Raw genomic sequence first — 16950 nt, forward strand, 5'->3', positions numbered from 1 at the left:
GGAGATGGAATGAATTATTTGCGGTGCTGTCGTTCGTGGGTGGTTCTGGTTAGGGTTTAGGCGGATATTTTGGATATGAAACGACATTTATGTTTAGAGATGATGCGCTATTAGCATTTGCAAGCTTTTTGTTTATTTTATACTTACTTATTTGTAACTATTAGGGGCGAAATTGCCTTCACAAACTGTAAAATCCCAAAGCAAAGCTATTGGACCCTTTAGATACGCTAGTAAAACTGTTATTTACGACGACCGTGTTTAAACAAGTAATTCTTGGAAGGCTATTAAGTTAAATATCACAATTATCACTTAAACTTTTACTACAAATATAACATTAGGTACAGTCAGCTAGCTGCAGAGACAATTGACCCGGTGAACCCCCTGCAAACAAGTTTCTATGTAGGAGGGTCAGTTATCTCTGCAGCTAACTGTACACTTATTATTAACCTCTAACATGATAAAGTTCTTGCTGAAAACTGCATGCTGCTTTTCATATAAGTAGTCATTTAATAATAAATATTAACTGTAAGTGAGCATTGCGTAAGTTATATTTAGCCACGTGTAATTTCTAGACAATAATTCTTTGTGGAAATTGTGGTATTAATCTGTCATATGAATTTATGGCAACAGTTAACATAATTCAGAGCATTAAACACGTTTATCGTTTTGATGCAAAGTAATTGGCAGTCAATCTTCATTGGTCGTATTTGCAAGCGTCACTCTTCATTTGGTCTTTATTTTAAAGTCTAATTTCTTTGAAATAACAATGACTATTTCATGAAAATAATACTTGAGTTGAAAACTTCATTGAGCTCTTTCGTTAGATTAAATATAAGGTTATTAAAAGTTCTTTAATGTGCATTTAATAATTTATGTTTAACACCTACTTAGCAAGAAAAAACATTTTAAATAACAACACTTCAAAAAAATATCAGCAATTATTCATGAACAACTTGTAAAATTTATCATCGTCAAGTATGTATTGCAACTGACAATCCTCTTCACTTGCAATGGACTCTGCCATCAATCCCAACCGGGGCAACATTAACCAACTCCGACTTAGCGTTAACAATCGTCACCAACTCGCACTTTATTTGTTTACACTGTGTTTATTCGTTTGTTTATTTCATGTTTATTTCAAAGTGAGTCCAACTAATTAGTCGAGCGGCACGGACATTTATTAATTGCAACACAAGTCTCCGTCTGCTGTTTTGTTGCGTTCCTCTGCGCGGTGTTGTCTTTCAAAGCCCTGATGAAAGTGGTGGGATATTTTATTCATGCTGTAGCTAAGCTATGTGATTACGTTGCAACACTGCGGCATTATCTCGTTAGTGAATTGCTTTGCTGAATTATAAAGCCGTAAAGCATGTAGTGAGATAATTTGTTGATGATTATTGTAGGTGAAGCTATGCTTGGTTTAAGGAATATACGCTAATGAAAATAAATTAACGGAATAATACAACAACACAACGTTGTAACGATACAAAGTCCTGTCAATTTTTTTTTTGATACACGCTTTCATTGTTGACTGTAGTAGCACCTGTCCTGTCTAATGAAGCCTCAATTTCGTACGTTGTATCCTCGAAGAGTTTCTAGGTTCACCTCGATTACATATGAAAGTTTGACGTAACTACCTACGGAAGTGCATGCCGCCGAATCAAACATCAAAAAGTGGTTGAAATTTAACGTAAGTACAAGATTTTTTTCATCATCATCATCATCATGTCAGCCGATAGACGTCCACTGCTGGACATAGGCCTCCCCCAAGGCTCGCCACTCCGACCGATCCTGTGCCGCTCGCATCCACCGAATTCCCGCGACCTTCACCAGGTCGTCGCTCCAAGATTTTTTTTAATCAAATAAATATATTTAACACTTTACAAGACATATACAGATAATATTTATTTTACACTACTCAATAGAAGATACAATTTCAGAATAAACCAATTGTTTAAAAAAAAATCGAATGAAATAAATATACCAAATGTAAGCAAAGTAAAAGCGTGTTAAAATTCTGTTAACAAACAAAAAATGTTTTTACACACGCAAGAAACACGTTTTGTCATCTTGCTATGGCTACAACAAGCAAGATTTTAATAAATATGTTGCTATTAACTACTTATATAACTATCGTCTAAACAAGTAAAAATAAGTTCAGTCAGGGATTTGGCTCACCCAATACCTTTTACTATAAAACAATAATGCATACAATTGAAAATAGTACATATAGGGGCGTATAAAAATGCATGATTAAACACTGGCATGGTATCTAATAGTAAACATGTTGTAGATCCAACCATCAAGTCACATGCTTTACCACAGGAAACTTGTCACGTGTCAATATTAAAATAAATACAACTTTATTAATTACACGCGAAGGTTCAAATTTAAAAGTGTAGCATTCACATGACCTAAATAAAACACGTGTAAGTTATACGACTTTTATATTTGCGGTTTTTTAATAAGCTGTAACGATAATTAACTATAAGCTATAAACGTTTTAATGACTATAAAGTTTTTTTAAAGAGCGGTATGACGAAAGTGTGTTTTTTGCTTTTATGCTACTTAATACGTAATGGTAAAAACGTGTTAACGGTGATTTTGTGTGAAAGAATTGTTAAAGAAAACGCGAACTTTTGCACATTATATAGACGCTACTTCATTCTTCTTCATCTTTGAAGATAGACTGTAGATCTAACATGTATAACGCAGCGTACTACGTAGGCAAACAACACGCGAACGCGAAGCCAAGCGATCCGGCGCTGGGTGGATCAATCCTTTGATACCTATAGAAGTGTCCTACGAGGGCGATCTCGTTGCGAAGGCGAACGCCGTGGGCCCGCCGCGCCACGCCGCACGCATCGCATCGCGCTCGCAAGTTGTTCGCTTGTGCTTACGTAATGGCTCCTCTACGCGATGGACCATCATAGTGCATAAGACGCTGCGTTACAAAGTAATAGAAGTAAAATACATATTAGGTTGGCTTAGAGACTCTACTATCCGTTTATTATTATAGGTCTAACGGAAGCGAACTTAACAATACCAAGTAAGTTAAAACAGGAATATAAACATTACATTCTATGAACCAAATGTGCCCGACATATTTAGTAACGAAATAACACAGAATTGCGTCATCTCAATTCGTATCGAACCTACAATACTGTAACAAAACTTTAAGAGAGTATGATCTCATATATGACCAATGCAAAGAGGTATAACATATAAACAAACTAGAAATTTTTCCTGGGGGCAAAAGATATGAAAACTGGAATATCTCAACGTTTAGAAAATCCACAACATGTTTTTTGTTTTTATTCTATGTATGTTGGTGAAAAGTAACCATATCGCCGTATTATCTTTGTCCCGCATAGTTTTTGATTATTTTCCATTATTATAATTTTTGTGCTATGCCAAGGTCCACTAAAGACAAATACAATGGCCACAAACTATGAATATAAAAAAATGACCCAGTCTTTATAGTAAAATCGACATCAAACAACAACAACAACAAATCTACATTTTATATCAGGAAATTGATAGCGTAAAACTGTCTGTTTTCAGGTACCGGAGCATATCGTCAATAACTTCAATAAAAACCGGCCAAGTGCGAGTCGGACTCGCGCACGAAGGATTCCGTACCATTACCTATTGTTTTTAGTATTTGTTGTTATAGCGGCAACAGAAATACATCATCTGTGAAAATTTTAACTGTCTAGCTATCACGGTTCATGAGATACATCCAGACAGACAGACGAACAGTGGAGTCTTAGTAAGAGGGTCCCGTTTTTACCCTTTGGGTACCGAACCCTAAAAACTAATTGGTGTTGGAGTTCGATAGAAAAAATTATTACGCGATTAACTTTTTAGGCACACACAGCACAGCGATTTTACATTCGAAATAAACGATTTCTACTTTATATTCCGATAATGACCCGTATTCTGAAAACATTTCACGGAACGAGTTAACAGCACAGTTTTATTTCTACAATTTGTGTTTTGCGAAACTAGTGAACAATAAAAATGGCGCGCTCGAAACTTTTGTATTCAATAAAAATGTTACTCACGGTTGTCTGTCAGCGGAATTTTATGCGGATTTTGCACGAAATGTCTGACAAGCGGGAACTATTGTTATTTATCCTTACATTTATCATTTCGACCGAGTATCCCTGTATTTTACAAAAACTAATAATAACATGAGTAAATAATTTTCTCATACATTTGTACCTTTGTTACTATGTGTGTAGTAGCTATCTATTATGTTTTAGATTGAAAAAAAAAAACATAACTTTGAGACTTTCGTTGTGTACGTAACTGTCATAAGAAAATGATTTTAAAGTTATATTTATTCAAATAATAATATTATACTCGTACATATTTATTAGCGTTTAGCAAATTAAGGGTGGACACATTTACGTCTCAATCAGGACTATCTTCCAGGTTTTTTTCTCCTTTTTATACATCGTTCGATAAGATTGTGTGAAACAAATTTGTATAGAATTGTTTCAAAACGAGTACCCGCTTTGCTCCAGAACACCTTTTTTAAAATATTTTAGGTTTTTTAGGTATTTAAATAGTACCAAAATAATATACTAGTTTTCAAATTAACCAATGATTCCTGTCGTAGCTTTAACAAATTTAACAATTTCTTTATGTTGCATTATAGTTACTTATATTATATTATAACTCTGTGTCCGATCGGAACTTACTCAAGAGTGTTCAGATATCGATTAAGTACATTTGCATGCTTTGACATTCGCATTTAATTCCGCAATAAGACAGCGCTTAACCGCTTTAGGCTCCTGTCCGCTACTATCACTGTAAAGTTAATTTTAAGTACCCAGGTACTCATTGAAACTAAAGGTCAAAATTACGGATTATCTATACAGTTACGAGGGAAGATAAGTTTCTATCAAGATTAAGAAGTAAGTAGCTTTATCAATCATTTAATGGACCGGTAAAAAAATTTGAACGCGTAATAATCTTGACTAAAGATATACCATTGTTGAGCCGTTACTTAAAAATAGTTCCTTAATCTGAGAGTTTATCATGTACAGTAAGCTGCAGAGATAACTGATCCCTCCGCATAGAAACTTGTTTGTAGGGGGGGTTAATTATCTCTGCAGCTTACTACCTATATAGTAGTAGTAGTAGTAGTAGTAGTAGTAGTAGTAGTAGAAATCACTTTATTGTACACAACACAGGTTAGGCTAGGCCAGGCTATACACATTGTATCACCGATTTGGTTTCAGTCTTTACAACCAAATCAATATCTCGATAATTTAAGTCACCAAACGACGCTTGAGTGAACTAAATCTGTATTAAACTTACTTGTAATGTAGCCCTTGATATAACCAGATTCCCCTCAGCAGAAATCAGTACGTTATGATCCTGCTGAAGAGGTGACCCGTGCTTTAGCCATGACACTCGCGGGGTGGGCGCGGCTTGCGGAGGAGCACAGCGGAGAGATACTGTGGAACCTGCTTCTACCGAAGTTGGTGTTGGGGACATCGTAAACACTTTCTTGAGATCTGTAAAAGAAAAAATATGTTTATTTGCGTCCACAAATTGCCGTTCATCCTACTTTTTAGTGTCGCCTTTCTATTAACTATTGTACATACTTATTTGCTATAGACAAACTATAATGGATGAATGCCAAAGATAAATATTACTGTGAATGTTTAGAAATTTAATGTTTGTTATCCTCAAATATTATCATAAACACGTTTGTTTAGGGGACGTTTTCGGCCGAGTGTATTATATGTGTAAACCAACATATAGCTTATATTCGTTATTGTGTTTTGTTTCATTACATTTCTAAATAAATAAACTTGTTTGATTGTTTAATTTACAAGAATTATTTATACCAATACTTAACAGTGCCACGATCCACGATACCTACTAAGATTCAATTTTGAATATCTCATTATTAGATAAATATGTTTATGATTTAGGTAAGTATATGTCGTGCTTATTACAACTGAATCAGTTAAGAGAAATACAAAATACATTTAATAATCTCACTTAAACATTTTTCTGATTAAATTAAGGCTTAAACGGGACAATGAAATGACATCGAATTCCCATATCTCCCTTTAATTCGATATTCCATTGTTGCGTAACACCCGCATGCGAACTTCATACAAAAAATGAATGAGCTCATACAAACAAAACCATGTCAATTACAAATTTATCACGCACGCGTGGACTGGCCACTGTAATGTGATAATTGTTTAAGGAGTGACAGTTTTGTTATGCAACATAAGGGTTTGGGCTAAACTATAAAGATAGTGGGACAAGAGCCCATCATACCCATATATGAATATTATTCGACGTGTACTCCTTTCCTCTATCCTGTATGGCCGTGATACTGTCTGTCTTTGAGTTAGTCTACCTTAATAGACCGTAGTGGAGTTATCTAAATTCATGAATCTGAACTTTTGTACAAACAAATATGTATTTAGGTTCTCGACAGTGATGGTTTATAGTGTAATCCGGTTTCTTTACTATGCACAGTAACGGTCGTAAACGAATGTCCACGTCAATGGATTAAGGTGGATTGTATACTATTTAGTTATACGTTACTGTAGTGAATTCGTATCAGTTTCACGTCGATACTAGGAAACACTCTATGGGTCGTTTGTACTACCTATTGTAGCTGGGTTTTATGGACTGGCCTTTAATAGGTACATAAAATACTCTGGAATCTCTCCTTGCAAGTATCAAAATGAGCGTGCCCATTTTATTCAGGTAAGTACCTAGCAATTTTATTGGCATGGTGTACACATTTGAGTTTTCTGTTAACATTTTTAGGGTAAGTTGTGGGCTTATTGTGACTACTTAGTCTAATACTTCTTGACAATAAAATTATTGTCTTGTATAATTTAACAAAAACAAAACATCTGTTTTGGTCATGTTAAGTTTTGCATTCGTTATATTATTATGGCTTTAATATTCATTTACTAAAATTTATTGATTTTTATTGCATGAAATCTTTATCAATACTTTTAAATATGCATGCAGGTAGCACATACATGATATTTATCATAACCACAAAATATCTTTAGGAGAGTAAATTAGTTTTTGGGTATTTTATTTTCGCTTGGTCCCCTAAATTGAGCCGTCCCCGAATATCTTCTCACATCAATCTTAATAAAAAGCGTAACAAGCCGGTCGATTACTTCGTTCCCGTCGTCGGCGATAATTGTCTTTCATTAAACAATTCAACAACAATTCAAAAGCGGTCACAATGTTGCTATTGAGGCGAGAAAATAATGTGACCATCTTGGTCAAACCTATTTTGAGACAAGGTTTAATGACAAAAAAAAGTCAATTTATTTGTAAAACTTTATAATAGAAATAAAAGCCGGAGCGTGTGAATATATTATATTTTCATAATTTGATGTCCTTGAAAATATATCTGATTTAAGTTGGCAAAAATTTGTTAGTTTCGCAATTTTCTGAATAAGTTCGTATTAAAAAAGGTCTTAATAACCACCCCCGTCTTAACCAATTCCGTATTAAATATTGTATTTCAATAATGTCTGGTAATTTCTATGTACATATTTTTGTACAGAATTTTCTTTCCAGTTAGGGTATGTCGACACTCAATCAAAACTCCTCCAATGTATCACAGGAACATACAATAACAAATCACGACACTCTCGGTTTCATAAGAACTAATGCCGGCTGCAAAACGAATACTGCGAACTGTAGAGCGGACCATAAATCTAGAGCGAACACGCTCCATTACTCGCTCGAGTACTAAGCTTGCGCTGCTATTTATTTCTGTTGTGCAAAGGGACGTATGTGTAGTTACGTTTCTTGACCTTAAAAGTCCTTTTACACGGGATTGGGCTACAGTGTTGAGGTACGGTAGCTTAAAACTATATTGTTAAATTAACAATAAAGTGTGAAATGGCACTTTATATGGAAGACTAAAGAGTTGCATCGTAGGAACGTATACGAAATCTGAAATATTGTTGATATTGCATGTTCTTTGTTGCGCGATCATGATAAATTCTTATTAGCATATTTTCATTTGTTCGACAACATTTAATCTAAATTACATTTTAAAATACAAAAATAAAGGTGATATTTGTACTTTCACCCTTATGCCCATATAACATTTTTATAATTATTATACGAACTCTATAATAAAATAAATTTTACCTCCCTTTAAATTTTAAGTCATCCGGTGATAGCCGTAAATGATAAGTGTAAGGTTAAACCAAATTTAAATTTACCGGTCTCTAAAATTGTAAGAAACTTTTCCACATACTAATTACATGAAAACTGTCAGATGTGGCGCTGTTCCCAACAGCAAATATAAGTTTGTCTGAACCTGTGAGTTCATGCGCCGTAAATTACGGACTACGTTCCATTTCCTCCACAAAATTCTGGAACAAAGGACTTAGAAGCTCGAGAAATAGTTATAATAAAATAGATTTATTACTTGGATAGTACCTACTAAAGTTTAAATTTTAACGTTGATAGGTAGTCGGGATGCTAATATGTGACTGGCATTAAAACACAAAACAAAGAAAAACCGAGTTATGTCCATTTCGGAATCAATTTGCCTTTCAATTTTAAATGATCCAATCAGAATATAAATAAACTAAAAGAAAATTAGGTAGATACATCTGGATTGGTAAATCTTCGAGATCACAACAGTCTTTTAGAAAATGAAATAGAAATGAATAGTAGTCAAACAGCTGTTGCTTAAATAGCTCCACATTAGGCCCACTATTAACTAACTCCTTAAACGAATTTAAATTTAAACACGTTTACTCAGCCATTGAAAAGGTAATGCATTGCGTACATTGCCGTAAATCTTAGACAGGAGACGTAGAAGCGTCACTTAGAACACGTATTGTATTATCATTTATAGCAATGTCGCTCGAGAGTGTATTTTAAGCGGGGGAACAATTAAAACTGTCAAGTTGAGGATTTAGAGCTTCTGTATTAAAGTGAGTACATGCGTTGGTGTTGGTTGTTAGTGTTAGATGGTGTTAGTACTGTTAGTCGAGTGACTTAATTGATTTTATTATTATTTAGAGCATATTTCTTATTGCCAAGTAAGCCTGCTACTTGAACTTTGAAAACATACTGGCTTATCAAACGTATTAAATTATGTAGCTCCGTTAAAGTAGGTTTAATTCCAGTTTTAAGCACCAGATTATTACATATAACACATAAAGGAGTTGTAAATACTTTTCTGTATTGAAGCTGTCATAATATCGCTTTCAAGATTGAGACTATATCACATACTCGTATGTTACAAATTAATTATGTCGAGTTTGCTCTTAATTAATAAAGAGAAATTGCCATTGTTTAAAGTAATTTTACTGGCGGTATTGTTTTGAACTCTCTCGTAATTAGAACAGTGCGAACGTTTCTGTTTATATTTAGGCGTTTATGAGTTGAACTAGATGTTTGCTTCCAGTTTTGTTTAACTTAACGCCTTTCAAAGGAATGTTTATGAACTGGACAGTTTTGCTTGCTAGATAAAGATTTCTTTTAAATTTTAAATAATAAATGTCTCTTACTGTAATCACTTGGAAAACCCTCTGTATTGTTGAAATGGCATAATCTAGATGGTGAACTTCATTTAAAACATGAATATAAGTATGTATACACATTTTGGCTTCGTTTATCAAATATTAATAAATAGTTACGAGTAGTTTACCTATTATGCATTGACCTATGAATGAGACGGCTACACAACTAACTTAATTCTGATAGGTTACTAAGTCCTAAGGCATTGTGGTTGCTGCGGTAGCAATGTCAACCATGTCAGCTAACAGAAAGTTACACATACTACAATAGAGTAATTTTGATCAAAAGGCACGCGTTCTGGTGAAAATCACTTTAAAAGTAACCTCCGACTTTGACCATAAATATAACTGATTCAATAGTATTTGTAATACGCAATAAGTCCTGTCCTATAATTCAATTATATTACCTTTACTGTCATTTCAATTGTGATATATATAATCTTGTAGTAAAATTTCGCAACTCACATTTGATATTTGGTTCTTTAGCTGGTTTATAGCTTTGCAATTGGAGTACCTACTTTCTATTTGACAATGTCCAATACCGGGTCCAGACAACTCGTGTGAATGCTGAATTCACAGTTGTGGAACTTCATACTCTCATAATAAGATTTATGTCTCTTTAGCAATGTTACGCTGATATTACTTTGCATAAGTTACCAGTAGAAAAGGTATTTACCGGTAGAAAAGGTATTGATCTGGGCTTATTGCCCAATCCTATTAGGGTTTCAAATGCAGTTCAACTGATCGAATAACGTGCTCTAATCGTGTAAAAAGCAAATAAAATCAGATTTTACACATAGGCATCGAGCCAGCTACATCACTTCGGTATAACAATCATGTCAGAAATAAATTAAAACTTTTTTCAATCTTTTAAAGGTTTTTTTGGTGTAGCTTCGTAACGCTTGGTAGCGTTAAAAATAATCAGGCAGTATCCGTATATACCAAAACTTTTACCTTTTACCTTAATACCTGCGTACCTATAGAACGCAATAGTGACATGTGCCTTTTACGTGTATTCATTTTACTGTCGCGATAAATATTGAAAATTAGCATAACTTAAGTAAGTTCATAAGAGCTTTTTAACTAAAAATACATTGTTAAAAAAATGTTTTTTTAAAGCTCCAATCATCACATTGATATTATAGTGATGGTTCTACCTCCATCTGTGGCTCGCGGTGCCCAAGAAGCAATAAATCCAACAAACTGCGCACCCGACGTTTATTTAATATGTACAGAAGATTTACCTCCGGGCATTGAATTAAATCGAGGCTGCCTTAATGGAAGTTATGAACAATAATATAAATGGTGCCATACGTCTTTGTAGGACAGAAATTTTGTAGGTGTTCACAGATAGGTAAACGATTGCAGAAGGTACGCTTAGGTATATTCATTCACCAGGGTCAAATTGATGGAGTATTTATTAGATGTAAAACCAATGTACAGCGAGCTGCAAAATTACATGGACATATTGTGAACAGAATTAATACTATGTCATTAGATAATTTTTCTTTAAATTTATACTCATACTCATACTCATTTATTTATTATAATGTTATAACAATATTACATATTACACCTCATAATTGGATTTACATAATATATACAATTCATTAAAATAATCATTAATTAAAGTAAAATAAAACAATATAAAAATAATCAACCCATTTCGAATATCCAATAATAATTAAAAATATAAAATTGAATTAAGATTAAATCATTATTATTATATTCTGACAATATATCCAAGCGAAGTATTGGTACTTAGCTGATTTTAAAGTTCCCAGAATTTTTGTAGGTAATTGGTGTCAAAGTACGAATGGTGTTTGTTAAGAGATGCCGAGTAGAAGCTATAACTTCGAGCTTATCGTTTAATTTGCGCTACTAGCTTAGGTCATATTTCCTTGAATTCCCTTTACCTACTTCGTATCATGTTACCGGAGCTATGTTAGTTATAACGCAATAAAATTTAATACTAGCATATTTTCTCTTTGCATAGAGTTGATAGGCAGTTAATATTTCTTTGCATTTTTTAAGTTGTATATATTTAAAATACTGATTAGAACATTTTTCTATATTGTATGTAAGAATTCCGAGGCTCTCAAAGAAATTTGTCATGTAGCAACAGTTTGATGAAGAATTTCAAACAGATTTCCATGATTGGTATACAAATTGATTATTACGGGTCTTAACAAATTCTTTTTGATTTATTGTTGGTTGGTAAAAATCAATTTGTCTGGCTCTGAGGGGCCTTTGTTTTAAGAAGATTAAATATTCTTGAGATTTTAAATTGTGTCACATTGTAGGGACTGGTCCCTACAATGTGACACAGTTTGGCCCGTTATCTTTATTTAAATTTGGAGCAATAGAAATTATAATTTTTTTTTTGTAGTAAAAATGTTGCTAGGTAGTAATTTCATCATAAACTTATAAAAAATTACTTAAAAGTAATAATGCTGAATCTTAACGTACATAATTGCCTCTACCTTTACATGCCAATAAAATTTGTATTTTATTCAAGGTACTAGGGTACAGCTCGTCATTTTAATAAAACATTTATAAAAACGCAAGTTAAAAAGTATCTTCTACTTTACCTACCGGGGTTCAAACGTTGACCGGGTTAGTTCTAAAAGCGTCGCGGAAACTCTCAAATTATGAGTTTTGATGAAACGTTGCACCATGGCCGGATATTGAAGCTGCGTTATGATTGCATCGACGTGTTTATTGTCGTTGTAAATATATCAATGTGACTATCGTTTGAGATTAATTGACGAATCTTGTATTTAGTATTAATATTTATAACGGGAAGGAAAGAAGGAAAACACGTTTGGTGTCACAAGTTTGAAATGTTTCAGGAAAACGAAAATCATGGTACCTTTAGAGCGTTTTCACATTGTCCGATCCGATATCGCATGTAGGATCCTGATCCTACTCTTACATCCGCGTAGTCAGGCCGCGGAGGCGCTCCCGGGCGCCGTCTTTAGCGGTCACGCACACTACAACAGTCATTATGCCTACACATACGCAGCCAAACAAATATTATCGGTCCGACAGCTGACGGGGGCTCCAACATGGCTGAATTTATCGGAAGCGCCTTTCCAATATCGGATGTCGGAAGACGCCTATGACAAAAACAGCTGCAGGAGAGTGCCATTAGCATTAAGTCCGCCTTTTTGCGTTATTTATCGTTTTTTAGTAATAATTATTTATTAAATGCATAAATAAATTACAGAGAAACACATATCTTACATTTTACTTCCTTCCAACATCCGATATCGGATCGGACAATGTGAAAACGCTACTCATACCGGTATAGTAGATTGTTAACCAAGGGATGAAATGATGCCTTTCACCCGATTTTAACACTACTTTTCAATTCGAATACGAGGAAAGTAAACTACACGTGTTTTAACCCTTAACTACCTACGTCCGATTTCTATAGCATAACCACCTACGAAAGGTCTGGTAGACCACTATTTGAAATGGGTCTAAAATATTTATAAGAATTATGTTAGAGGGACAATTAAAATTGGTTGAAGGCATTTATTAACAAATACCGATACAACATTAATCAATAACATATAGCTTGAACTTAACATATAACATTTTTCTTACTTTTAACAAAAAAATCATTGTAAATCCTTTGGGACAAGGGATCACAAATATTATTTGCATGATATATTTTTTTATTAATAAATCTTAAAGAACAATAATCTGTCTAGCTAATCAGCTATAATTTTTATATAAAAACGTATTATTATTATAAAATTGCAAGCTATTCAAATAGCCATTTTTCGCGGCAGCCAATGCACAGCCAATAAATACAATACTTACACATTTTATTCAATACTTTATTATATCTGTCCTAGAAAGCTGAACTTTCCCATGTAGTCTATGTTTTAGATACCTACATAGAACAGTAAAACTAATAAATCTGTAACTTTCACCCTCCCACCTCTAAAAAAGGGGGTAGAGTTCTGAATATATTACAAGTAAAACTAGGACACTTCTCGATGTCCTGATGAGCTTTATTATTACTTCATCTGTTTTTAAGTGTATATTTATCATTTATTGTGTAAAATCTAATTATCAATATTATTAAATGTGACATCTTTACGTTAGTTAGGACATTGATCAGCCTTTTGTACATTTATGTTATTCAGAATTTAATTTTGAATGTTATGCATGATTTAGGCTAAGTTATTTTATTGTATACAATTTTGCATGATACTTGTATCTTAAGAAAGCAAATAAAGAACCGAACTTACGGTTTACATAAAACGCTGTACCGTAACCCCCCCTCCCCGCTCCCCTCTCCACCGCTTGATATCCTAAAACTGCACCCCGTTATAAAGGGGGTGCCGTTCTAAATACTTATACAGAACTAGTGTGCCCAGGGCACTTCCCGATGTCCTAGAGAGATAAAATATTTGGTATGAAGCCTATATGATTTCTATACAAAGATCATAAAAATTAAGAAATTTGTAACTTTTACCCTCCATCCCCTATTAGTGGAGTGCAGGCATAACAATTTTACAAAGAAAAAATATAAAATGCGTTGAAATATTAAAAACTACAAGTCCATAAAAATAAACGTAACCTCCTAGGCAAGGTCTCAGAGACCAGCGAGATATAGTATATAACCACCTAGACAAGGTCGCTGAGACCACCGACGACAGTCTTTTGCTCACCAAATTCACAAAGACACACGTCCGAAGGCATCGATCACATGGCCGGCACTGAGACGGCTGCAGGGAAAGGTACAGGGTCACAGAGGTCCGTGCAATGAACACGTGTTGAGTTATTCACTATTTTGTATTTGCAAAGGTCTGAGAGACCTTGCGTAGGTGGTTAAGGGTTAAGTATAATTTTTTATAAGTAGCATTTCTTGAGGGTACTTTCAATTAACCATTTAGGTAAAAGTGTCGTTATTTATGGAATGGCGAGTTAAATATCAGAATGGAAATTGTATAACAAATCCGTTTAAAACCAAATTTCAATTGCTTATCATAAAAAAAAGAAAAAAAAAAGTACTTGGAAAGTAAAATGCAGAAACGTACTCGTAGTGCAGAAACGTATCACTTTCTGGACACTTTTTAGAACAACAATGACCCTCTTTCAGAGCACGAGAAAGGATTTTTTTTTAATCGGCTACAGTGTAGCGGTACCCAGCAGATAAGTTTAACAGACCTAGGGCAGAACAGGCAGGTCAAATATGCTTAGGTAAATGTTATTTGAAAATACTTACATGCTAATTCTACAACGGCAGGCTGACTCTTGATATCCCCGCGGCTACTCCACGCATAGCACGTACAAATAAAACGATCATCACCGAAATACTCTTCTAATTGATCTCTTGTTACATTACACTCCGCCTCGACAATTCTGACTCCAGTTTGCGGATCCACAAACTCAAATTGCGTGCTGGCAACCGACCGCACTTCATTGCACTTAAAGTATACTTGAAGGGCATTCGCTGCCCGACATCTTAAAGTAGCTGGTTTATTTCTGACAACGAATGAATGTGAAGGTTCTAGTAGAAACATCGGGAGATCATCAGTGGAGCTTTGCAGTAAATGATCTCCTGACAAACTAGGTAATTCGTCTTCTTCACGTTTGTCGTGGTCGTCCTCTTTATATGGTTCGCCATCGTAGTCTTCTTCTAAGTAGTCTCTATGGTGTGGAGGTGGGTGATTCTTTTCTGAGTTATAGGGGTCTAATGCTTCGACTCCAGCCGGATGGGCATATTCGGGGCGTAGAGGAATGGGCGGCGTTGGCGCGGATGTCGTGTCATCTGGCTTCGGTGTGCTGGAAGCATCTGGAACAAGAGAGTTCTTGATTATACTTTTGTGTGAGACTCAACCTTTACCGAAACTAAACTTTTTAGCCTTTAGCGTCATAAGTCTAAACCTTATTTAGTTTTGAGCATTGAGTAAAATAGTAAATTAAACCAAAAAGAAGTCATTGATTGCATGTTTATTTGTTGATGGATTTTCCATAAAAATAGTACCTACAACAATTCACATGTGAAATGATGAGTCCTCGAATATCTAATTATAAAGCAAAATTAAACTGAAGCTGAAGACAAATGATCACAGGGAAACTGTATCAAATAGTTAATTGCGTTCTAATTACAGTTCCTAAATAATTTATAATCAACGTCAGCTATATAAACGACAACTGTCATAATAACACGCTCCCTTGCGGCATCGATTTCTACGCACCTGGTGTCACAGCTCACTCCTATTTACATGCGAAACGTAGATATTTGGATACTATACACCCTACTTTACAAAGCGGTCACGCACCAACAAGATTTGAATCTTAAGCCTTACAAGCTTGGGCTTCAATTTAATTGACGCGAAGTTATTTCCCTGAGCATTTCGCTTAGAAATCGCTATCAGCACATCAGTGTATGTTACTTTTCCGTTGACATTTGTACGTCTGTTTGTAGACGAAAATAACGCAAAGTGTGGATAACTTAATTAGTTTCACTTCCGTTCGGCTTATTTCTATTTCCGTTTTAGTGGGGCTGTTTCCTTTTCGGATTTTCCTTTAGTTTTAATGAGATTATTTTTTGAGCTTTCTTATTTAAAATTCAATGGCATTTTGCGCATCAGGCTCGCTTTACAAAATACGTTTCTTTAACAAGACAACTGATAATAAACTCAGTCAGTTTTTGGTAGTTTGCTTTTAATTACACTTTAGGAACCTCCTATACCTATATTAGGTATCTCTCGACGAGGTAAAACTACTGACTTGTACTCCTTATTCTAAGTTTCTTTTATAATGTGGCAGGTCAAGTGCCTAGTGTTACATAAATATGGTATTCCATAACAGGTTCAATTTAACTCGTAAAAACACTCTTAAACTGTAAAATGTAATTAAAAGTTTTCAAAAGCATTTGTATAAAGACTTTAAAAAAAGTTTGTAGAATCACTTGATTGTGCAACCGGCACGTCAACTTAAATTGGTTTTAACTTTTGATTACCAACAGGTCTGATCGCTTCTCGCCTCCGATTCTAACGGGGCGTTATCACAGATTTGTAATTAATGCTGACTCTGATTCAAAATAAAGGGCTTGCTGTTGATTGATTCAAGCACGCTTTCCAAATGATTTTTGGACTTGACAAGTTTAATATTGAGATTATAAATACTTTGATAGAAGTCGCTAATAATAAACTTGATGAGGAGAAACTCAAGAGGAAAGCTAATTGAGACAAGACTTTATCAGGCAATTCGGTCTATTTAGGGACCTTAAAAGGGACTTTAATCGGCAACCGAGAATAGTAGCCGGCAAGGCCCTCGGATACGAAGTGTAATAGCTACACTGACTGGAAGCAAGATCACCTGTTTAAAGAAGCCAATGGGTACTTAATCGTAACAGTCAGCTTTTATA

General features: G+C 34.5%; 1 protein-coding gene across 2 annotated transcripts in view; it reads right to left on the reverse strand.

Moving 5' to 3' along the window:
• The window catches only part of LOC134743218 (netrin receptor UNC5C-like), a 64894-nt gene that overhangs the window by 25609 nt on the left and 22335 nt on the right, over positions 1-16950 (reverse strand). For both annotated transcript variants that reach the window (XM_063676605.1, XM_063676604.1), the window contains exons 3-4: positions 14800-15369; positions 5329-5528 (exon numbers count right to left, since the gene is read on the reverse strand). In XM_063676605.1, the coding sequence (XP_063532675.1) occupies positions 5329-5528; positions 14800-15369 (770 nt within the window). The remainder of the gene's footprint in view (positions 1-5328; positions 5529-14799; positions 15370-16950) is intronic.

The sequence above is a fragment of the Cydia strobilella genome, chromosome 7 (assembly GCF_947568885.1).
Source record: "Cydia strobilella chromosome 7, ilCydStro3.1, whole genome shotgun sequence".
NCBI classification, from domain to species: domain Eukaryota; kingdom Metazoa; phylum Arthropoda; class Insecta; order Lepidoptera; family Tortricidae; genus Cydia; species Cydia strobilella.